Here is a 23,264-nt window from a genome sequence, read left to right as displayed (position 1 = left end):
TTGAAATTGCTTTTTTTGGGTGTGGGGTTGGGATGGAGAGTATTGCTCAGTATATTTTCAGAGCCAGCTTTGGAAGTGCCCAGTAAATATGTATTGTGGGGAATAAACTTGTTTGAAACCATAAACTTAGTTTTTGAAATACATTATTAACTTTTTTAACCTTATGTTTGTAATTATATTAGGATGGGTTAAATAGAGATGAGTAAAGGTTTGGAAGGGATAACTTTATTTTCCTCTTGGTAAAATACAATCAATATCCTTGAACTGACAGTGTGGTTCATTTATTTTTACTAGTCATGGTAAGAATCTTCCCACAGTTGCACCATTTAAATGGACTAGTTATTTCAAAATTGGAACATGGGATTGGCAAGTAGTTTCTTCCAAAATAAAAATAGCCTGTGAGACTCAATCAGACACAAATCAGTAGACAGAGTTTTGTTTGTTTGTTTAAAAGAAGCCCCATTAATTACCATTTTTATCTTATGTGGGTCTTTCTTGTGCTTTTCTGTGTAGCTCACACCACTCAGTTTACCCAACCAGGTTGGTATTACCTGAAGACAGTTGGCCATTTAGAAAAAGGAGGAAGCTACGTAGCTCTGACGGACGGCTTAGGTAACCTCACCATCATCGTTGAAACTATGGTAATTCTGTGTGTTTATCTGGGGGGATTCAATCACTTTTTATAAACCAGCTTTTGAAGATTATACATATAATAGGTTTACAGTATTAGAATGATAAACCTACTTTTGCCCACCCCTGTATACAATTCCTGGAAATAGGTAGTCTTATTCCTCCCACTTTGTTCTTTTCGTAGCTGTTTCGGCTAGTGTAGGCAATTTGCATTTCCGTGTGCATTTAAGAACAGCTCCTTAATATCTTTTAAAAAATAGACCTGCTCAGATTTTGATTGGGATTGCCTTGAATCTATAGATCAACTTGAGAGAATTGATGTCTGAACAACAGTGTCTTTCAACCCATTAATTTGACATCTCCTCAAATTTGTTTAGGTTTTCTTTAAAATTTTCAATAATATTTTGTAGTTTTCTGTGTGTAGGTTTTTCATTTCTTTTGTCCAAATTTTGGCTAAGTATTTTACTATTTCAATTCTGTTGTAAATAGTATTTTTAAAAATTTCAATTCTATTAGTAGCTAGTATAGTAGTGTAAGTTTATGTATGATGATCTTATTTTTTTGCAACCTTGCTAAACTCACATATAGTTTTAGTAGCTTTTTCATAGATTCCATTGGATTTTCTTTGTAGGTGACCTGAAAATTAAATTAATTTTGCATCTTGCTTTCTAATCCGGCAATCTTTAATTTCTTATTCTTGCCTGATTGGACTGGCTACAATCTCTGATACAATGTGGAAAGGAAGCAGTGACAGCAGGCATTCCTGTCTCGTCCTTGATCTTGGGAAAAAGGCATTTAGTCATTTGCCATTAAGTATGATGTCTTCCTTGTATGCCCTTTATGAGATTGAAGTTACTGTCTATTCCTAGCATTTTTTAAATGTTTTTAAAAAATATTTTATTTATTTATTTTTAGAGAGGGAAGGGAGGGAGATAGAGAGAGAGGGAGGGAGAGAGAGAAAGAGAGAGAGAGAGAGAAACATCAATGTGCGGTTGCTGGGGGTTATGGCCTGCAACCCAGGCATGTACCCTGGCTGGGAATTGAACCTGCGACACTTTGGTTTGCAGCCCGCGCTCAATCCACTGAGCTATGCCAGCCAGGGCCAATTCCTAGCATTTTTTAAGAATATGGAATGGATGTTGGGTTTTGTCACATGTTTTTCTGCATTTATTGGAAACATTGTATTGTTTCTATTTATTTTTTGCTGTTTACTAAAATGATGAGTTATATTGAATTTTAAATTGAAAATTAATTCACGTACTACAGAATTTACCCTTTAAAGGATACAATTCAGTGCTTTTCAGTTTGTTCACGGAGTCGGACGACTATCTAATTCCAGGACATTTTCACCGCTCCGAAGAGTAGCCCCACACTCGCTCATTGGCAGCCGCTCCCTCATCCCCTGGCAGTCATCCTCTTTGCTTTTTATCTCCTGTGGGTTCAGCCTGTGCTTGATACTTCAGACAAATTAAATCACACCGTCTGTGGACTTTTGTGTCTGGCTTCCTTCACTTAATGTTTTGATGGCTTTGTATTCCTACTTAATTGTTTTTATGTTTGTATACTATTTCATTGTATGAATATAGTACATTTGTTTGTTCACTTTCAGCTGATGGACAGTTTGGGTTGTTTCTGACTTGTCGGCATTTTGAATAATGCTGAGATAATACTTGTGTGTAATTTTTTCTCTGGACACGTGCTTTCATTCCTCTTGGGTACGTGTAAGAGTGGAATTACTGAGTCCATTGGTAACTCTGCATTTAACATTTTGAAGTTTATCAGTTTTATTGATCTTCTCAAAGAATGAACTTTCGGTTTCTTGATTATCCTTTCTTGTTTTTCTGCATTTGTCTAACTGATTTCTCCTTTGATTTTTATTATTTTCTTTCTTTAGCTTGCTTTGTTCCTCTTTTCCCAGTGTCTTCAGGTGGAAGCTGAAGTCTCCAATTCTTTCTTCTTTTCTGATCTAGGCACTTAGTGCTATAAACTTCCTCCTAAGTACGACTTCAGTGCAGCCCACAAACTTTGATATGTGTTTTTATTTTCGTAGGGTTCAATTTTCTTTTCTAATTTCCCTTTTTATTTTGTATTTTCTTTGGAGCTGTGGATCATTTGGAAATTTGTTATTTTGTTTTTAAATACCTCATAATTTTTACAGAGGATTTTCTGTTATTCTTTTCTGATTTAATTTTGTTGTAGAGAGCAGACTTTGTGTGACTTGAATCTTCCTGAACTTATGAAGACCTCTTTTACTGCTAAGCCTGTGGTCTACCCTGGTAAACGTGCACTTTTTTGAGCCTGTGGTCTACCCTGGTAAACGTGCACCTTTTTGAGCCTGTGGTCTACCCTGGTAAACAAAGCCCTCGGCAGTTGCTGGATGATGTGACCTGTCAATGTTGATCCAGGCAAACTGCCTGTCTCCTTGTTGGTTTTCTGTCTAGTTGTGTAGTCAGTTACTGAGGGTACTGGAATCTGTAATAATAATTATGATTTTATATTGTCCACACGACCTGGCCCAGAATCTTGTACTGCAAGTGCTGTGTGATTGTTGAATGCCCTCAAGGAGGGACGATGTCTCATACTTTGTCCTGACTCCAGACCCATAGTAGTAACTCTTTAGTAAGAACGGATGTTGGTCCTGTGAGAATTATTTATTATATGTATTTAGCTGACCTTAGTTATGTATTTGAAGGTGTTATATTTAGATGAGATGCCTTTTCAGTAAAAATATCCCAAGCATTTGCTCTTTTGATATATTTTACTTGGAAGATAATCACATAAAAATGAACATTTGTGCTATAAAATGACTGTAATTTAGCTATGCATTCAGAGTTTGACTCAGTCGAAATGCCAGTGAGCTTTCCTTTGACTGGTCATAGGCAAGCACATTCAATAAATGTTATATTAAAAAAGTCTTTACAAGGAACATGTATAAAGGCACATGGACAGAGCCAAAGGTCGGGCAGGATTGAGGGTGGGCGGTGGGGAGGGCTGGGGTGGGCGGGAAGTGGTGGGGGGAAAACGGAGACAACTGTACTTGAACAACAATAAAAAAAGAGAAAAGAAGTCTTTAGAAATTTGAAATAAATCCATAGCTGTCACATAATATGCACAATTTCTGTTAATCTTGGGACCTTAAATGTTTAAGGTTTTTTCCCTAAGGTGGCTTGTGCATCTTTTGGATGATTTATGTGATTTTCATTTCTCCGCAGAGCCATAGACATTCTAAGTGCATACGGCCCCTGCTTCCGTACTACAGTGTGTCGCACCAGTTCGCCACCTTCGTTCTCCAGGGTTCTTTCGTGAGTGCACTTGTGGGGCTCCTGTTCTGGTTTTGATCTTGACAATGTGTGTATTTTATCACAGGCTAGTAGTCCTTAAACGAAGTTGTATATTACAGTTATTAAGAGTTTGCAGAGGAATGGAATTAATAAGGTGGTTTCTTCTATCTGCTGGCTGTTTTTTTTTAAAGATTTTATTTATTTATTTTTAGAGAGGGAAGGGAGGGAGAAAGAGAGAGAGAGAGAGAAACATCCATGTGCGGTTGCTGGGGGCTGTGGCCTGCAACCTAGGCATGTGCCCTGACTGGGAATCGAACCTGCGACACTTTGGTTTGCAGCTGCTGACTGGTTTTAATTAAACACTACAGAAGCCACTGGGAGGTCAGACTGTGTGTGGCTTTGAAGCACACCGAACAAAAGTCACTTGCAACAAAATCGTTCTTGTTTCCAGCAGCATCCATTAAGTAGTCTAGGGAACGTCCATGCATTGATCTTTACTGTGCTCTGTAAAAAAAAAAAAAGAGAGAGAGACACCAGATTCTAGCCATTTCTACCTATTCTTAGATTTGAATACAGAAAATACAGCGCCTTTTCTGATTACTGATGACATAAGAATTGTTTTTTAATACCAGAGAATTCCTTAAAAGATTTCCACATAGGTATAGTAATGAGTATTTTTGAAGCCAGGCACTAAAATCGTTAAACATTTGCCAAAAGTCTATAGACTTATGGGAAATAAAATATTTGCTTGAGTAATGCCTTTCTGCTTCCACTATGTTGCTATTTAAAATTTCAGGCGGGCCTCTCGGTAAATAGAAGAAAAGTGCACAGTGACACTGGCTCCTTCCTGGTGGTGCTGATTTTGCGAATCCCCCAGGAGCGTGCAATGGACCACTCACCTGGGCTTTCCCGTGTGTTTTCTCTGCAGAGTGAAATACCAGAGCTGCAAGTGTGGTACAGCAAGCTTGGAAAATCATCCGACAGATTTCTTTTTAAACAACTGGATTCTCTATGGGTAGTTTTAAAAGAAATTCCTATATTTTAAGCATTGCAAACAGTACAAGGGAACAGAAGTTTGATTTATGAATGAAGAAATTTGAATTTTATAATTGATTTTATGGCTGAAACATAAGAGAGATAAAGTCGTCCCCAACCATTTTTTAAAATTAGAAATACTCTTCACAGCAGTTTGTGTCTTATATAGGTGTGTTTGTTTTGGGGCAGTTTTAGTTTCTCTTGGCGAATGGTAACCGCCATCACTTGGCTGCCCCAGCCAGAAATTTAAGTCTCATTTGAAACTGCTGTGCCCGCCCACCCTTTATATCCCGCCAACGTTTGAGGACAGTCGATTCTGCCGTCCACGTGTGTCTCGTACCCATTCGTCATTCCGTTCCCATGGCTATTGCGTGTTTCAGTTCCCCATCATCGCACTCCGGGGTTTTGGAGACCCACTCCCTATTTTCCACCCTGTTAGTCTTCAGGCCCCCTGCCCCCAACACTGTTGCCAGGGTGATATGTCTAAAGGGCAGACCTGAGTTTTCTTAATGTCTTGCTCAGAGTGCCTCAGTGATTTCTGCTAGAAGTTCGTAGTCCCTTAGCGCAGCCCGTGACCCTTGCTATCTATCACCTCCAGAGGGAAAAGACTGCCCTCCCTTAGGTGCATATATCCTACCAAAGGAGCCTCACAGGCTGAACGTGCATTTTCCAGAGCGTGGCATGCTGATTTAGTTACTACTGGGATGTTGTCCACGCCTTTTCTTCCTTCTAGAAGGCGCTCCACGTATCTTTGTCACCCTTCAAGACTCACTCAAGTGTCACTTTCTCTGGGGCTTTCCCCACCAGCTTTAGCTCATAGCCACCTTAGAGTACGTGCTTATCTAGTCCAACACTTTCCCACGACACTGGCCACCTTGCGCATGGGGCTGTGCCCTGGTTAGCTTTTTATCCCAGGTGCCTGCTGCAGACCCGAGTACACGGTAGTTTCTCATGAAATATTTCAAAGAATGGATTTGGCTAAAGCAAGCACAACACTTGAGCTAACTGACACAAATCTGCCCTTTTTTTTGATAATTATTTATATCCTCTGAGTGCACTAGTCACTCTCCATGATTGAATGCTCATTAAATATTAAATTCCAGAAAAAGAACAGTGTCTATGTTTTGTACAACAAATTGCTAGAAATAGCACAGTGAAATTGATTTTCCCCATAGGAAAAATAGTATCATTTGGGGTTTTTTCTGAGCCAAAATATTCATATTTTCAGAATATGGCGTTAGGTATTTTTTGGATCTGACCAACGATTTATTATTAAAGCAAGGATATGATATGATTCCATTTTAGTTCAAAGTAGGAAAACTGCTCAAACTTCATTAAGAATAGGCATATGGCGAATGCCTACGTTAGCCGTGCCGAAGGTGGCGGTGCCTGCAGAGGCCTGCGTTTAGCACAGAACAGGTGTGACAGAAGGCGTGTCTCACACTCTGGGCCAAGGGCATTTTAGACATATTATCTCATTTAATCATTATCACAGCCCTGTGGAGTACGTATATTTTTTCCTGATTTTATAGATGAGGAGATGGTGGTTTAAAGAGATTAAGTCACAATCACTAAGATCGTAAATGTAATATAAACCTAACTTGATAATTTAAATATATATCAAACATACAATGAACTGGACTTTTTTTTTAATAGTAAGAGGTTTTCCATGACTAACACCTGAGTCAACAGTGATATTTTATGGATTTTTCTACCTTAGTAAAAAATCAGTAGACTCCAAAAACGTAAATAAAATCTTTTAGTTGTGTGCATTGAATATATATGAGCTTTAAGGAGCTTACAGTCTGGTGGAAAAGAATAGACTAACAGAAGTCGATTTGGGATCATCGAGTCTCTCTCCAATTAGTGAAACTCTTTTAAAAATGCTTTCTATAAGGTATAATCTGACAAAGTCTTCAAAATAACTTAATTTTTTTTTTCTGAGGGCCTTGATATGGAGTGTGTCCTTTACAAGTGGTTAGGAAGTTCTAACAGAAATGAGTTTGGCTTATCCTATAGCTTATGTTTAAAAAAGCTATTTTGCCCCAATGAGATGAACCAAAGCCCCTGGCCTTGACCATGATGTCCTCGGTTTCAGCTCCTCAACAGCAATGGCAGTTTCACACTGAAGCTGCAAGAGGACGAGGTCTTCACGCTCACCACGCTCACCACGGGCAGCAGAGGCAGCTACCCGCTGCCTCCCAAGTCCCAGCCCTTCCCGCGTGTCTACAAGGATGACTTCGATGTCGGTAAGCGTCCTTCGCTGCATTCACTGGGCTTCCGTCTTTTAGCAGTGGTGGACCGGTGCATGGCGGAGTGGCTGTGAAAAGGACCTTCACTGAGTACATGCAAATCTCTGAGTGTCTCACTGAGACCTCCTTTTCGTGTTACTGCAAGGTGCCTCTTTTTTTTTTTTAAGAATCAAGAGAATTTTTTTAAAGATTATATTTATTTATTTTTTAGAGAGGGAAGGGAGGGAGAGAGAGAGAGAGAAAGAGAAAAACATCAATGTGCGGTTGCTGGGGGTTATGGCCTGCAACCCAGGCATGTACCCTGGCTAGGAATCGAACCTGCGACACTTTGGTTCGCAGCCCTCGCTCAATCCACTGAGCTACGCCAGCCAGGTGCAAGGTGCCTCCTAACTGGAGGACCCTGTGTGTTTTAGGGCCAGCAAAAACGTCGAGGTCGTTGTCAGGGTGAAAGTCAGAATCCTGACTTGTTTTTGGTGAAACTGAAGATTTGCAACACTGCTACCGCCCTGTTATCCATATCTCATGAAAGCCATTGTCCTTTTTCGTGGAATTAAAGACACCTTAGTGTCTGTCCTCCCACAGTGTCGGTGGACGGAGTGCTTGTGGGCAGTTGTGCTGTCCTCGGGTAATCCACTCGTTATCCACCCTCTGGTGTGCCTGGGAGTTTTAGGTGTGTGCTCTCTAGGTTTTCTGGAAAGATCTGTCCTGACGCTGTTAGAAGAGCTTTTGGTTATAGGGGATTTAGGAAACCTTCAATGGCATTGTGGACCTCACGGACAAGGTCAGCTGGCTCTGTGCTCTGCTCCTATGGTCTGTAGCTGTAGGGAAGAAGTGGGGAGGAGGCCGGCTTTGAGAGAGAAACTCAAACCCCCTGTTGCTGCAGGGCCGGTGCCATCGTGGATGGAGACTCCTGCCACCTTGCTCTGTGGTCACCGCCACTGGGTCTCAGCTCCTTTCCCAGGAAGGGGTCCCTGCTCAACTGGAGTACAAGGCCCTTTGGACTGTGGTTTGAGTAGCACAGACAACAGGGACCCTCCCTCAACATGGGAGCCTGGTGCTCTGTTTTCTTGCCCCTCTCTGGAATGACCGCAAGTATCTGGGCAATCTGCAGCCCAGTCCTGCGCTGGCAGCAGTCAGGCAGGGCTCTGTGGGAGACGGCCTCGTCAGTGAGACCGAAGGACCATCAACACCAAGACCACGTGTTCTGCGGCCGGAGTCTGAGACGCTTCACTGGCTGCAAAGCAAACTAAAAACTGAAGTTGAAAACTATAGCCCAGGCCTCGGAACTCTCTTGGGTTCTGAATATCTCAAAGGATGTGGTGAATGGGAAAATACTTGGAAAATCGTCAAGTGAGAAATGGCTGTAGGATATTATGACTAAAATTACTCTCGAGAGCCTTCCTCATTGCAAGACTGCAATTTCATGTACTAAAGCGAAGGAGAGGTTGATAGCTTAGGCTCAAACTGGTTTTTGTTCCATTTTGGAAATACAAGAAAAATTGTAATTTCCAAATTCTGTGTTTGGCACATAGTAAGCCTTTTCTCATGTTCCCTCAGCTGATGACTGTGACCAGTGATGCAGAACCTCGTCTGACAGACGTTAGAAATAACAAAAATACAGGGTTGGCCGAAAGGTTCGTTCAGGTTTAAAGTAAAAATAAAAGACGCATTTTCACCAATAACTTTACTGGACAACACATTCACCCATTTTGTCCCACTACCTTGTGCCATCCTTCAGGAGAGCTTGATAATTCCGTCTTCCTGAGACTTCTTGTCTTCTTGAGCAAAGAACTGTTCCAGGTGCCTTTTGCACTCTTCCAGGGAAGAGAAACTTTTCCCCGTAAGAAAATTTTGTAAAGACTGAAATAAATGGAAATCTGAAGGTGCAATGTCTGGTGAATATGGCAGATACATTGCAACTTCCCAGCCAAGCTGTTAACAGTTTTTACTTGGTCATCAAAGTAACATACGGTCTAGCGTTATCCTGATGGAAGGTTATGTCTTTTCTGTTGACTAATTCCAGATGCCATTTATTGAGTGCTGCTTTCAGTTGGTCTAGTTGGGAGCAGTGCTTGTTGGAATTAATCATTTGGTTTTCCGGAAGGAGCTCCTCCTATAGAGGACTCCCTCCCAGTCCCACCGTATACACAGCATCACCGTCTTTGGATGAAGACCTGCCTTCGGTGTGGTTGGTGGTGGTTCATTCCGCTTGCCCTACAATCTCTTTGGCTCCACGTTGTTGTAAAGTATCTCCACTTTTCATGGCCCGTCACAATTTGTTTTAAAAACGGGACATTTTCCTTACGTTTAAGTAGAGAATCGCATGCAGAAATATGGTCAAGAGGTTCTTTTATTTTCCCACTTAATTTATTTAGAACCCAAACATCAAAGCAATTAACATAAGCAAGCTGGTGCAAATGATTTTCAATGCTTGATTTGGATATTTTGAGTATGTTGGCCATTTCCTCTGTGATATAACATTGATTTTTCTCAATTAATGTCTCGATTTGATTGCTATCAACTTCAACTGGTCCATGGAGAAATCTCCGGCATGAAACTTTGCAAACCACCTTTAATACATTTGATCACGTTTAGGGTTTATTCACCTAAACCCTAAACGTTGGCTCTACGTTTCATTTCCTTGTTGAAAACTTTTCAGCAGTGTCTTCAAATGTATCATAAAATCTCAGAGAGAAAATAGTCTGTAAGGATTTGCTATTAACCAGAGGATTTATTGTGTCCTGAACAGATTACCCGTTTTTCAGCGAAGCTCCGAATTTTGCTGATCAGACTGGGGTGTTTGAATACTTCACGAATGTCCAAGACCCGGGCGAGCACCGCTACACACTGCGCCAGGTCCTCAACCAGCAGCCCATCACGTGGGCGGCGGACGCCTCCAACACCATCAGTGTTATCGGAGATTACAAATGGTGTGTGACACTGATGTTCTTAACGCGGCTCCCACTGACCGGCAAAACCTTGTAACGTTGTTGGGTACCTTCCGAAACAAGGACTCTTCCCCGGTCCTCCCCCTCCGAGAACCTGACAGCTGTGTGGTGGTTGTGGAGTAGCAGGGCCGCCACGGAGTAGCAAATTGTTTTGCTGCGTCAGTTTCCTTCCCTCAGATTTGCCCAAGTTAATAGTGATTAAATGCAGGAGCAGATGATTGTGATAGAAAAATTGAGGGCTTTTGGACCCAATAATAATTTTATATTGATTTACAGACTTTATAATTTGAGTGCTTTTTTCCCCCCCCCCCCCCCTTTTGGGTTGCTGGCGAGTGGATTTGTTATCCGGTGTTGCCACCTGCTGGATCTGTGCTAGAATTACACGGTTTTAGCCTTGGACAAAATGTATTCACCAGGTCACGCACGGTACATGGCAATGGTAAAAAGTGAAATTTGCTTGTAGTTGGATAGTGAATTCAACTCTTTTCTTTAGGCACCTGGTAAAGAGACAAATTGTATTTACTCCTCACTTAAAATATAGTCACCAGCCCTGGCTGGTGCGGCAAGGCTGGGTGCACGTCCTCCTGCCACTGAAAGGTTGCCACTGAAAGGTCACCCGTGCGGTCTGTGGTCTGTGGTTGGGGCACAGGCCTGCCTTGCAGGGTTGGCCCCAGTCAGGGCGCGCACGCAGGAGGCAGCCACCGATAGGTGTTCCCCTCTCACATCGATTGTTTCTTTCCCCTCTTTCTCCCTTCCCCTGTCTCTAAAAAAATAAATAAATGAAAAAATATCATATAATGACCAAACCAAAACTTCCCCTTTACGTTAGTATGGAATTCCAACATTCTGGCTATCATACCTATTTTAGGTATCTTTTTTTCTATTTTTTTTCTTTCAGCTGTTATAATTCCACTGTGAAACACAGAACACACTATTCCAGCTTCGGTGACGCTAACTATTAGTGCCACGCCACCGAACAGTTTAGAAACTGGCCAGGGAAGGGCATGCAATTCTGAAAAGAACCTTGAATCGTTTATTGGTGGGATGCTGCAGGAAATGTTCATCCCTTCTCTGTGTCTACGTGTAAATCGCAGTTCTAGTCCCAAGCTCTGATCTAAGTCCTGAGAGACTTGCAGCTACCCAGAGTTTCTGGAACCCTTGCAGCAGGTGCTGCTGGGCTGGTGTGGGGCTCCCACGGCTGCCTTATGGCTGAGGTGTCACCCGCCGCAGCCGACAGACTGGGAGACTGTGGCTTCGGCTAGGATTTGCCCATGACCCCATGCTTGTAAATTCCAGAACCGGGGATGAAGAGGCCGTGTCTCTCTGGTTCTGCAGCCCATGCTCTTTGGACCACCCCTCACAGCCTCATTTTAGTCATTGCCTTCTTCCTACGAGTAGGAAGGGGAAGATTAGTGAGCTTCCTTTGTGGTCCTGTTCGAGCAAATGTGCCCTCTGTGGGTGCAAAGGGCCCCGAGTTCTCAGAACTGTGTTTGTGGTGGAACTTCCTCTCACACTTACACAGTTAAGGGTGAGCACAAACATTTCAGTACACTTTACCAAAGCTCCTTAGGACCTTCCATCTAACAGACGAGAGCTTTGTTATTAAGCTTTGGTTGGGATCTGAGGACAAGCACGAAATTACCTTTTGCTGCTCTCGTGTGAACTCTGCATCCCTTGATCAAATTTGCTTAACACGATGGCTGGTTTTTGTTCTGTTGGCACCGTGGAGAGGTAATGGCTGCGGAAGACGAAACCACACTGCTATTGTGCTTCGTTCATTGTCTGCAAAATTGCCTGCAAGTTCTGATGCAGGAATGACTTACTCTGGAATGTGACTTAAAAGAAAGGAAAACAAGTTCAGTCATCTCTCATGCTAACTCTAAATAGAATAATTTTATGGCGCCCGTAGCACTTTGAAACTTCTGATGAACCAGAAGAGAGGAAGGGCTGTAAGAACCTTGTGGGTCCTGAGAGAGTTTGTGCATGCGACAATATGCGGAGAGAAAAGGGCCCTCCGCTGTGTGAGGACTTGCAGGGGAGACAGGCTTCAGCGACTTAGCCCTTGAACTTCCTGTGCAAGTGCCCAGCCCTGCTTAGAGGCTTAAATGCGAGTTTCCTTTATCGTTGAGTGCCTGTTGTGGGTGCTTCTTTTTTAAATATTTTCATTTACATAGTAAATTCCACTGTGCACATTTTATTGGTAGGAAGAAACTCCTAGAAATGTGAAAGCCACAAAATTCTATGTCAAGCTCCCCCCTCATTTCCAATGTATTTTTGGGCATTCTTCATGTTTTTAATTTTAGATGAATTGCTTGCCTTATTACTTGGCCATGTCCAGGTTTTCTTTCTCATTTGTAGGTAGACTTTGCTGGGAGGGGAGTTATGTTCAGAGCTCATGTTGGTTTCAGGTGGCTCTGTCATTGCGTAAGGTGTCCGTGGCATTTAGAAAAAGGGAGCCTGGAGGAGAGAGCTCATTGTCCAAGCCCTGGTGGTTCCTGTTGGCTGAGTCTCCCCTGCTTTGGTAGTCTCCTGTCCATCAGTGACCCCAGAACTGGGGTTTTACTGCCTCTGTAAACAGAGGTGCTCTCTGGGGAGATGGTTCTCCAGCCGGAGTTCCCAGACCAGCAGCAGCAGCGTTACCTGGGAATTTGTTAGCCGATTCAAGGGGCACCCCTCTGACCTACTGGATGTCACGAGCCTTGCGGGTGACTTCAGCGCTGTTCAAGTTTGAAAATCGGTGTTGTAGAGTCAACACAGCGTTGGCACCATCTCTGCAGAGAAGTAGTTTTAGATCTTCTGCCTGGAGTTCTTAGGTCTCGCTAGGGTGCAGGGTGAAACCCAGCCCTGAAGTTGTGCGTGGTCTCCCAGAGACTCCTGCCGTCGCCTTCGCTGCTTGTCTCTGCGGATGGAAGCACAGTTTCCCTTGTGTTCAGAATTGTGTGGGCCCTTACCTTTTATGCACTCCTAGAAAAAGTGGCTTTTAAAAATATATCTTCTTTGCATGAGAAGTTGTGTTATTATAGGGAGACAAGAAATACCCGTATATTCTTTTTTTTTTAAAGATTTTATTTATTTATTTATTTTTTTAGAGAGGGAAGGGAGGGAGAAAGAGAGAGAGAGAGAGAGAACATCAATATATGGTTGCTGGGGGCTGTGGCCTGCAACCCAGGCATGTGCCCTGACTGGTCATATATTCTTACGAAACTTAAAAACAGGAAATATAAGTTCCCAGTAAGCCATTAAAAGGGGCAATGAAATGACTTGACTTTAGTCATGCGGCACTTAAAACTGTGATCAGTGAAGATTCTTGAAGCCCATTCCTGCTACAAGCACAGACCTAGCAAATCACATACTGGCCTTCCTTAGACGTTTGGAAGCATGTGGTTGTGAAATGATGCATTTGTGCTGCACTTGGAATGGCATAATTAAAAGCACTAATCCACAGTGTCATTCTGCAGGTCCAATATCACTATCAAGTGTGACGTTTACATAGAGACCCCTCACACAGGAGGTGTGTTCATTGCTGGGAGAGTAAACAGAGGTGGTATCTTCATTAGAAGTGCCAGAGGAATTTTCTTCTGGATTTTTGCAAATGGAACCTACCGAGTTACAGGTGATCTGGGTAAGTGACTTCTTCTATCGCACGTGAGAAAGAAGCCACTGAGTGAAAGAGAAAATTGTACAAAGCCTTTTCAGGTGTTATGGAGTTGAGCTGGCTGCTGGGGTGGGATTCGCATACACGGGGGTGAGGGTGGTAGTAGGGAGAGAATGCTCTGGAAACATTGTAAATAAAAGCAGGACTATAAGAGTGTGGCCACTGTGCTTATGGAAATAAAAGGAGAGGCACTAGTATGCTTCAAGTGGCGTAACCCTATTTCCTGATTTAGTTAATAATTTGAAAACAGCTGAACTTTTTTCCTTCCTTTTAACAGCCCTTGTTCTATGCAGAATAGTGTTTTATCCAGAGTAGCGGCTTAGACTGTGTTCAAGTTGAATTCCATCCAATTCCCCCTTGGTGTGGGTATACACACTGCTCTGTTGAAACGGGCCCTTTGTTGGTGGTGACTCTTCAGGAGTCTGAGTCTCTTGACTTGCCTCCTGCATCAATAAAAAACCCGTTCTCCTGCAGCTTTCTGCTCTTTGCCTCTTCCTAAGGTGAAAAGAGCTCCATAAATGAAATGAAAAGAAAAGAGGAAGTGGGTAGTGAGGACATTAGAGTAGAAACTGTATAGTCAGAACACGACTAATCTGGAAGGCACCTCCCGTTTTCCAACCCAAAACAGAGCCGGAAAGGTTCATTGACTTGCCCAAGGTCTCAAAGTGAGTCAGTGGCAGGATCGGAACTAAGAATTTAAATCCGTGTCTTTGGTGCCCACTGCTCCGTATGCGAACTGCCCCTCAGCATCTCATGCTGGGTTTTTCTCAGGCACTCCACTCAAATACAGCCCCAAACCAACTCATTCTTTCCTCTCTCTAAATCTCAGTGAAGGCTCTTACCATGTAACCAATTACACCAGCTAGAACTCTTACGGTAGTCTTTGAATACTCCTTCTCATCCTCTGGATTCAGTTCGATCAGTAAAAGTATATACCGGAACCACAGAAGCTAGTGCATTCCAGTGTCGTTGGTTTGTCAGTTTCTTCCCCTGGTTCTCCGGTGAGCTCACATGTATGGCCTAGGGTAGCATCTCCATGCATGCTTGTTGAATGCATGCCTGAATGAAGGATGTTTTGTTTTAAATCAGCTGTAGATCTTTATTAAGGTTGACTTTACAACATGCCCATGCCAGCCGAGAGCCCCCACTGAGTCACGGGATTCTGTGATTCTGTGTTACAGCCGGATGGGTGGTGTACACTTTCGGGCAAGTCGATGTCACGGCCCAGCAATGGTATACACTCACTTTAACTGTGAAGGTAAGTGCTGCTGCTCAGGATGGCTGGAGGTAGGGTGTGCTTTTCCTGTCCCTTTCTAGCATTTTCTGGTAACAAATGAGAGGGGGAAACTGTGGTAAATAATGGGAATAGACAATCTACCGTGACACCAGCAAACCACCACTCCCTAGAATGGGGGTTCCTGTCAGCGTCAACCCCCAGGAGAACCGTCATCGGTTGACTTGATTTCCCCAATAATTGAGCTGTTTTTTCAAGTTTGCTTGAACGAAGATTAAAATTGGAGCTTGTAGGTATAAGCAAAGTCATGCATTTATTTTTGATGGTGGAATATAATTTGGTTCTTGACTATAAGTACAATATTCTAGAAATTGGTTTCCATGAAGATGTTTGTCAGAGAAGATACTGGGTTAATGGTAGTACCATGGAATCTAAAAATATTTGTCAGAAGAACTGGTTGATCATGAAGTATTGGTTTCCATGCTTCTAAGGGATTCTATGTGGAGTAATTTTGTATAATATACTGATCTCAGTCAAGATAGGCATAACTTTGTTCAGGTTATACTAGAGCTTGGAAATAGAATTCAGATAACTGTTTGAACTTGTTCTCTTCCCTTACCCAACCACCAAAAGTGACAGTACTGATTTTTCAGGCATCTGTATGTTTTGACCATGTGGTTTGGGGTTAGCAGAATTTATTTAACTGTACCACACTTGAAGGGCATAACTCTGTTCCCAGTTCTTTCCATGGTAAACTGAGGCAGTAAGGGGTGCCTTTACTTGCAGATAGAGTGGAGGGATCTCTTACATGCTCCTGGGGTGCACATGTTCTGTTATTTGCTTAGGCAGATATTTAGAAATGGGACTGAATTTTACATTTTAACAGATACCGCCCTATTGCTAGCCAAAGTGATCGATTTTTACAGCAGTTACAATAATGTTTGATACTATTAAGTTTTAAAGATTATTTTCAAACTAATAGACATGATTTGTATTACCTTGATAACTTAGGGAAGTTGTATGTTTTATGCTCGTTGGCTATTTGTATTTTCTCTTCTCTGAAGTTTCCCACTGAATTCTTTCCTTATTTTCCTGTTATGTTTTCTTTTTCTGATGGATCTGTATAAATTTATTACATATTCTGGGTAGTAACCCATTGTCTGTTATATGGGTTACAATTTTCTTCTCTCATGATTTGTATTTTAATTTTGATTATGGTATGTTTCATGAATAGAAATGTAAAATTTTGGTATTGTCAAATATTTCACTTTTCTTTCATTGCTTTTATGTTTTATGTTTTGTTTAAGAAGGCCTTCCCTTTACTTTAGGTTAGGAATACTTTTTTCCCCCGAACTAAACAAAGTTTAGGATGTTTTTTACATTTAAGTCTTCAATTCATCTGGAATTCATTTGTGAACTCTAAGGGGAAGAGCTCAGTATAATTTTGTAAAAACCAGTGGGTAGCTGTCATCATTTACTATATAGACTGTCCTTTTGCTTAAGATTTAAGGCTACTTATTTGATGTAAAGTTGTCACACATGCCTAGCCTTGTTCCTGAACATTTCTTTGTTCTTTATTTTGTTCTGTTCGTCTATTATCATCCAGTTTGACACTTTAAATTGCATGCACGTTTTAACACCTTTCATCATATGGTTTACTCCCTTACTCCTTCAGAGCCCTTTTCTGACCACCTTATATAAAATAGCATTCCCTCTTCCCTTACTTTGTTTTTCTCCAAAGCTCTTATGACCTCCTGACTTTGTACATGTTCTGTTGGCAGTTTATGTGTGTGAGCCTCACTCCCTTCACTGGGACATGGCTCCTGTACTGACCAGCCTCCTTCTGTTGCAGTCGCCGCTGGCTCTCCAGCACCTCGGAGAGCGCCTGCCCACACAGGTCTGCGTGAATGAATGAGGGGTTGTTTCGTGGGGCTCTACCGCCAGTATTCCTTTCCAAATCATCTCATTGCTTTATTTACCGAGAATAATTGGCATTTTAAAATCATTTGTATTGTTATTTTATTACAGTTGTCCCAATTTCCCCCCCCTGTTTCCTTCCTCCACCCAGCCCACCCCCTGCTCCCACAGTCAGTTCCCGCACTGTTGTCCATATCCGTGGGTCATTCATACATGTTCTCTGACTAGTCCCTTCCCCTTCTCCCCACCAGTATCCCCCTGTCCCTTCACCTCTGGTCGCTGTCAGTCTGCTCCATGTTCCCATGCCTGTGGTTCTATTTTGTTGGTTAGTTTATTATGTTTGTTAGATTTGTCTTATAGGTGAGATCATACGGTATTTGTTTTTCACCAACTGGCTTATTTCACTTAGCATAGTATTCTCCCGTTCCCTTTGCTATTGCACAAGGTAGGAGCTCCTTTTTTCTCTCTGCTGTGTAGTATTCCATCGTGTATATGTACCACGGTTTTTAACCCACTCATATCCTGATGGGCATTTAGGCTGTTGCCAGCACTTGGTGATGGTATATGGCACTGCCAGGAACATAGAGGTTTTTTTGAATTGCTGATTCAGGAGTTTCAGGATATACTCCCAGCAGCAGAATCACTGGGTCAAAAGGCAGTTCCATTTCTAGTTTATTGAGGAAATTCCATATTATTTTCCACAGTGGCTGTGCTAGTCTGCATTCCCACCAACAGTGCACGAGTGTTTCCTTTTCGCCACACCCTCTCCGGCACGTGTTTGTTGATTTGTTAATGATGGCCATTCTGGCAGGTGTGAGGTGATACCTTGTTGTGGTTTGAATTTGCATCCCTCTGATGGCTAGTTCAAAGGTATCTGCTCTGCTAGTATATATCCTCTTCTATTTGAATTTTTAAATAATCTTTTAAATTCTATGAAAAAGACTGCCAGGACTGCACTGGGTTTATCCATCAATTTGGGCAAAAAGAACCTTTTTTAAAAGAATGATGTGTTCACCCATCAAGGACGTGGGAACGAGAACATGCTGCATCTCACCATTGAAGATCTCCCACTGTGTCTTGGAGTTTTATTTTTGTAGTTCTCACACATTCAGGCTTATTCTTCATCGTTTTTTTTTAACATAATAATCTTTTTTTTAAAATTTATTTTTAGAGAGGGAAGGGAGGGAGAAAGAGAGAGAGAAACATCAATGTGCGGTTGCTGGGGGCCGTGGCCTGCAACCCAGGCATGTACCCTGACTGGGAATCGAACCTCCGACACTTTGGTTCACAGCCCGCGCTCAATCCACTGAGCTATGCCAGCCAGGGCTTATTTTTCATCATTTCATGAAATTTTTGAATTTATGAAGGGTCTTAAAAACATAAGTTTTCTGACTTTTTTTAGGTGCATTGCATACATGGTTAAAATGATCAGAAGGGGTCATGAAAAGAGCTGCCTCCTGCCTCACCCCCTTGTTTCTTCCTCCGCTCCCTGTTCTGTGTTCTCTTCCTCTGATGCAGCCACTCGGAACGACCGTAGCTGTTTCTTCTGTATCTCTAACACCATGTGATTACTACGTACAGAAGTCAGCCCTGGTCTTGGTACTGGATGGATAGGAGTTTTGCTGACCTAGTCCCCACCCCCTCCACCAGCCCCGTTGTTTTCTGTCCCTATCAGCTGTGGGCATTCTGCCCCCCCCGCCCCCCGCATCTCCAGTCTGCACACTAATCCCTGACAGTTCTCCGGCTCTCCAGACTGAATGTCGTCTCTTGGGTACCCACACCACAGCAACCTGCTTTATTTCTGCACGTGCCACTCAGGGCTTAGCTCTTACTGTGTGTGGGTGTCCTTCCACTGAGAGTGTAAGCTCTGTAAGGGCTGGGGACCCCAGTCTTTCTTGTGCATCCTAAATTCCAAGTGCATTAAACAGCCCTTGGCTCGTAAAGATTTGCTGCATAAATGAAAACAATAAAGCAAAACGTCTTCTATGCTGTTTGTTTTCCAAATTACAGCCAATATGAGGATTTTCTCATTTTAATGTTGGCTGTTTTTTACTTCTTCACCCTTAGCATTGTTGTGCAGTATTTAGAACAAGGGACTTTGAGGCCTGTTATGTTTATTTCCAAGTATCTTATGTTGTTCATCTTCTGTTTGCCCATCCACAATATCATGAACACACACCCTCTTATGAAGATTGAATGGGATGATACATGTGAAAATTTGGTACGGTGCCTGGTATGTGGGAAGCGCTCAGTGAATCAAGTTAATATCCTTAGGAGTAGGCGTGCACGGAACCAGATGGACCAGTATTCCTAGTGCCTTGCTGATAGGTACCGAAACTCCTAGTGAGTTACTTCAGCTTTTTGAGCTTCTGGTTTTTGTCTGTAGGATGGAGATAACTTCTGTAGGGTTGCTTTAGGGCTAAATGTCATGTATTCTTTACTTAGCACATTTTTATGAAGCATTTCCGGTGTGCACTTTTCTAGGGGGATGGCAGCGAACAAGACAGACAAAGGTTCTGCTCTCTCACAGCCCGTTCTTCCTGGACAGGGCTTGGCAGACTTTCCTGCGCAGGGCCAGATGGGAAATGTTTTGCCCTCTGTGAGGCGTATGGCCTGTGTTGGAGCTACTCAACTCTGTTTTTGTAATGAGCCATAGACAATAGGTAAATGAATGGGTATAGTTGTATTCCAGGAGAATTTTCTTTATTAAAATAGGCGACTGACCTGCGGGCCATAGTTGACTCCCGTTCTTAAGACAATAAACTCGGAGATTAAACCAATCAATAAAATTGCGAAGAAAAAAATAGATAATGAGATAAAGTAGCTCCCTTGGCTGGGCTTTCTGGATAGAAAGGTCCGGTAAGACCTCTTGGAGAGGGCGATGTTTGAGCGGAGGGTGCTTCTGGGCCGGGCCTGGTGTGAGAAGCAGCCGGGAGGCCAGGGTGGCCGACACCTGTGGGGTGAGGGGTGGGGGCATGGGAAGAGGAGATGAGGTACCATTAGGTTTTGTGCTTAATGTGACTTGTGTGTGTGAATCCCTTGGCTCAGGGGTAATACTCACTGTTTCATAAGAGGCAGAAAATGTTCAATAACCACTTTTAGAGCTGAGGGTAGCTGTGTGTGTGTGTGTGTGTGTGTAGGGATGTAAATTGATGGCTAGGATTCAGTTCCTAGCCCTGCTGGTAAATCTGTGACTTTGAATTTTAATCTTAAGTCTCAGAATTTCCATTTGTAAAATGAAGTAACTAGAAGTGCATTGTATTGTACAACTTACAAGATTTTACTTTGGTGCTTGGCCTTGTGCTTTGGATCTTTAGCAGCCCATTTATTGAAATGAGCTAGTTTGAAATGTTTAGTTATAATAGCATGCTGTGAATATATGCTCATAAATGTGCTGTAATAATGATAGTAAGAGCAAGCTAGCATTTACTCAGCGTGCGCCAGGCACTTAGCTTAGTAGGAACGGCAGCCAGTGTGAAGGGGCCCGACTTCATCTTGCTCTGTCAGTGAGCCGTCAGTCATTGCTGTGGAGACTTCCCTCCTTCCCCCTCCCCGCCCCCATCATCGCTGATGGTTCCCGTTTCTCTAACATGAGGGTGGGGTCCATGCATGACTTTGAGGTGCTGTTCTGTGCATACGGATAAAAAGGACTTACGTAAGTGGACGTTTGGGCTCCAGCAGGCACAGCCGAAGAACTTGGTGGTGGCAGTCAGGATGATCCTGTGTGCGTGCAACCGCTTGTGAATAACGAATGTTCTTTATTTTACTGGGCTCTTGTCTAAAAATTTATGATGATGTTATAAAGACTTGCACATTTCTGTTGGCTTTGCCACATTTTGGTGGAGTCCAAGGAAATATTGAGATATTCCAGTGCCTTGGGAACTTCTTTGTGTAGGTAGATAAGACTTTCCGCTGAGAAAACCGTTCCTGTATTTCAGACTTTTGTTCCAGTCGTGGGACTGGTTTCTGGTGGTGAGGCTTAAGGGACAAGGATGGTTGCTCCCACTACGTCGGTGGGCCACATGTTACTCAGAAACAGACTTCAGAGAGTCGTTTTGTGCTGTCTCCAAGGGATGCCTCTCTCTCTCTCTCTTCCCCAGGGTTGTTTTGCCTCTGGCATGCTGAACGGCAAGGCGGTCTGGAAAGACATCCTGGTGAATTTCCCGAAGAACGGCTGGGCCGCCCTCGGAACGCACGCCTTTGAATTTGCCCAGTTTGACAACTTTCACGTGGAAGCCACGCCCTAAAGCTCCCCGAGCGCCATAGACCGCTCTTCAGATCTTTTCCCTTCCTTTTTGGCTTTGGTTCAGAGCCAGTTCTTGTTTTGACGGATCCACAGATGAGCCTTTGGAGGCTAAAAATAAGGACGAGTAAGTGAGAAAAAATATTTTTGCTTGATCCTGTGGAAAGTTTTTTTTTTTTTTAAACTAAGTCCAAGGGGAAGAAGATGCACCTGTAACATTACCCGGAATGTACTCTACTATTGGAGTGGTACATGGGTCTCACCCTTAGGAGCGGTTTGGGTGGTCCAGACCTCGAAGCCTTGGCGTTGATGCTGAGGTTGCTCTCATCGTCTCATTCGCAGAGTGATCATTCAAGGTGCCAATAGCTTGATTGTCACAGAGATGTATTTATTCATGCTGAGGTGTGTCTGAGTGCACAGATGTCCTTGTCTGAGTAAGGGAATGCTGCCATACTAAGGAGCTGAAGAACACTGGAAATGCTGCTTTTCGAAAACCACTTCAGCCTGTTATTCTAGAAAGATATTCTAAAAAGTATTTTTGCTCTTCTGTTTATGGTGATGCTTTAGAATTAATTATAGATATTATGAATGGGATAAGTTGAGAAGTGTCTCATTAATAAACTACCTCTAAAGCTATTTCTGCAATAATAAATACTAGCAGATTAATTGGGCATCTGCGTTGTTTTTATTCTTTCCCATCCAACTTTTAGTCATGTGACTCTCCACCTCTCTGTTATAACGTTTCCCAGCTGGCTGGAAGGAGGAAGAAAATGCCATGTAGCCAATGCTGTAAGTGGGTCCAAAGATGAAATTGAAGCAAATTTTCTTGTTTCATTTCATTGTGCTTTTTTTCTGGTCTGGCTTCTCATGTGCCACTGGCAACAAAGTAGAAGAGCTAATGAATTCTTTTATCTGCTTATACACAGAAAAAGAGGGGGGCATTTAGCTATTTGCTAGTTCATAGAATTGGATCATCCTCTAATGTTTTGTGTGGTTAGATGCACTTATTTCATTAAACTACTGCTGTGTTTATATTTAAGTATGGGTGAGCATATTTGTCACACAGTATAATTTATATTTAAGAATTCGTGTGCCTCCTAAAAACAACTCAATTATTCATATGAATAAAATAACTTCTGGAAATCCTTATAATGAAAGTGTAAAGCTTCAATGAACTAACGCTTCAATTTTGGAATTTGTAATGGTTGAATATAGGCTCAGCTGACATGAAATTTTGTATTACTATTAAACACCAGAAGCTCAATATTAGAATACATCAAATTACAGAGACAAGTTTTCAATTAAAACCAAATCTAAGTGATTTCCAGTTTGGTCCCACGTATCTTTAAAAAATAAACTATACTGAGGTATAATTTATAAACAACAAAGTGTTCTCATTTTAAGTATACAGTGTGGTGAGTCTTGATAAAAGGATACATCCATGTAACCAACACCCCAATCAATATCACACATGTTCATCTCTTTGGAAATCTCTCCTGTACCCCTGTGCGTCAGTTGCTCTCATGCCCCTGTCTCGGACAACCCCTGGTCTCCTTGCCTTTCACTACTGGTCCGTTTTCTTTGTTCCAAAACAGCTTACACTCGGCCTCATGTGCTATGTACTCTAATGTGCATGACTTGTTTCATTCAGCATGCGCCTTTTGAGGTTTGATTATGCTGCCGTGTGTATGAGTGGTTTGCTCCTTATTTCAAAGAGCTTTCTGTTGTACGGCTCTACCAACTTGTCCCCCGTGTTTTGGTGTTACAAAGAAAGCTGTTATGAACATTTGTGTGCAAGTCTTCGTGGGGAGATGTGTTTGCATTTTTGTTTTGTTTGGGTAAATTCCAAGAAGTGACGTTGGAAATTGTTTTCCGTAACGGTTTATGATTCTACACCGGTTATGATGTGTGGTAGGTACATTAGATGCTGAGCATCTTTGTACGGGCTTATTGGTCATTCATATATTTTCTTTTGTGAAATCTCTGCTTAAATATTTTGCTCATTTTAAAAATTGTGTTGTCTGCCTTAGTGAGTTGTAAGAGTACTTTATATATTCCAGATGTAAGTT

At 42.4% G+C, this 23,264-nt stretch overlaps 1 protein-coding gene across 1 annotated transcript in view; it reads left to right on the top strand.

Moving 5' to 3' along the window:
- The window catches only part of GALC (galactosylceramidase), a 43,901-nt gene extending 22,035 nt beyond the window's left edge, over nucleotides 1-21,866 (top strand). Inside the window, 8 exon segments of the mRNA XM_028506938.2 lie at nucleotides 514-641; nucleotides 3,843-3,932; nucleotides 4,840-4,926; nucleotides 7,045-7,195; nucleotides 9,948-10,128; nucleotides 13,605-13,768; nucleotides 14,983-15,059; nucleotides 21,053-21,866. Coding sequence (XP_028362739.1) covers nucleotides 514-641; nucleotides 3,843-3,932; nucleotides 4,840-4,926; nucleotides 7,045-7,195; nucleotides 9,948-10,128; nucleotides 13,605-13,768; nucleotides 14,983-15,059; nucleotides 21,053-21,199 — 1,025 coding nt within the window. The 3' untranslated portion in view covers nucleotides 21,200-21,866.
- The last annotated feature ends 1,398 nt before the right edge of the window (nucleotides 21,867-23,264 follow it).

The sequence above is a fragment of the Phyllostomus discolor genome, chromosome 1, assembly GCF_004126475.2.
Source record: "Phyllostomus discolor isolate MPI-MPIP mPhyDis1 chromosome 1, mPhyDis1.pri.v3, whole genome shotgun sequence".
Classification (NCBI taxonomy): domain Eukaryota; kingdom Metazoa; phylum Chordata; class Mammalia; order Chiroptera; family Phyllostomidae; genus Phyllostomus; species Phyllostomus discolor.
Note: the sequence above shows the minus strand (reverse complement) of the source record. Positions and strands in the feature narration are given on the sequence as shown.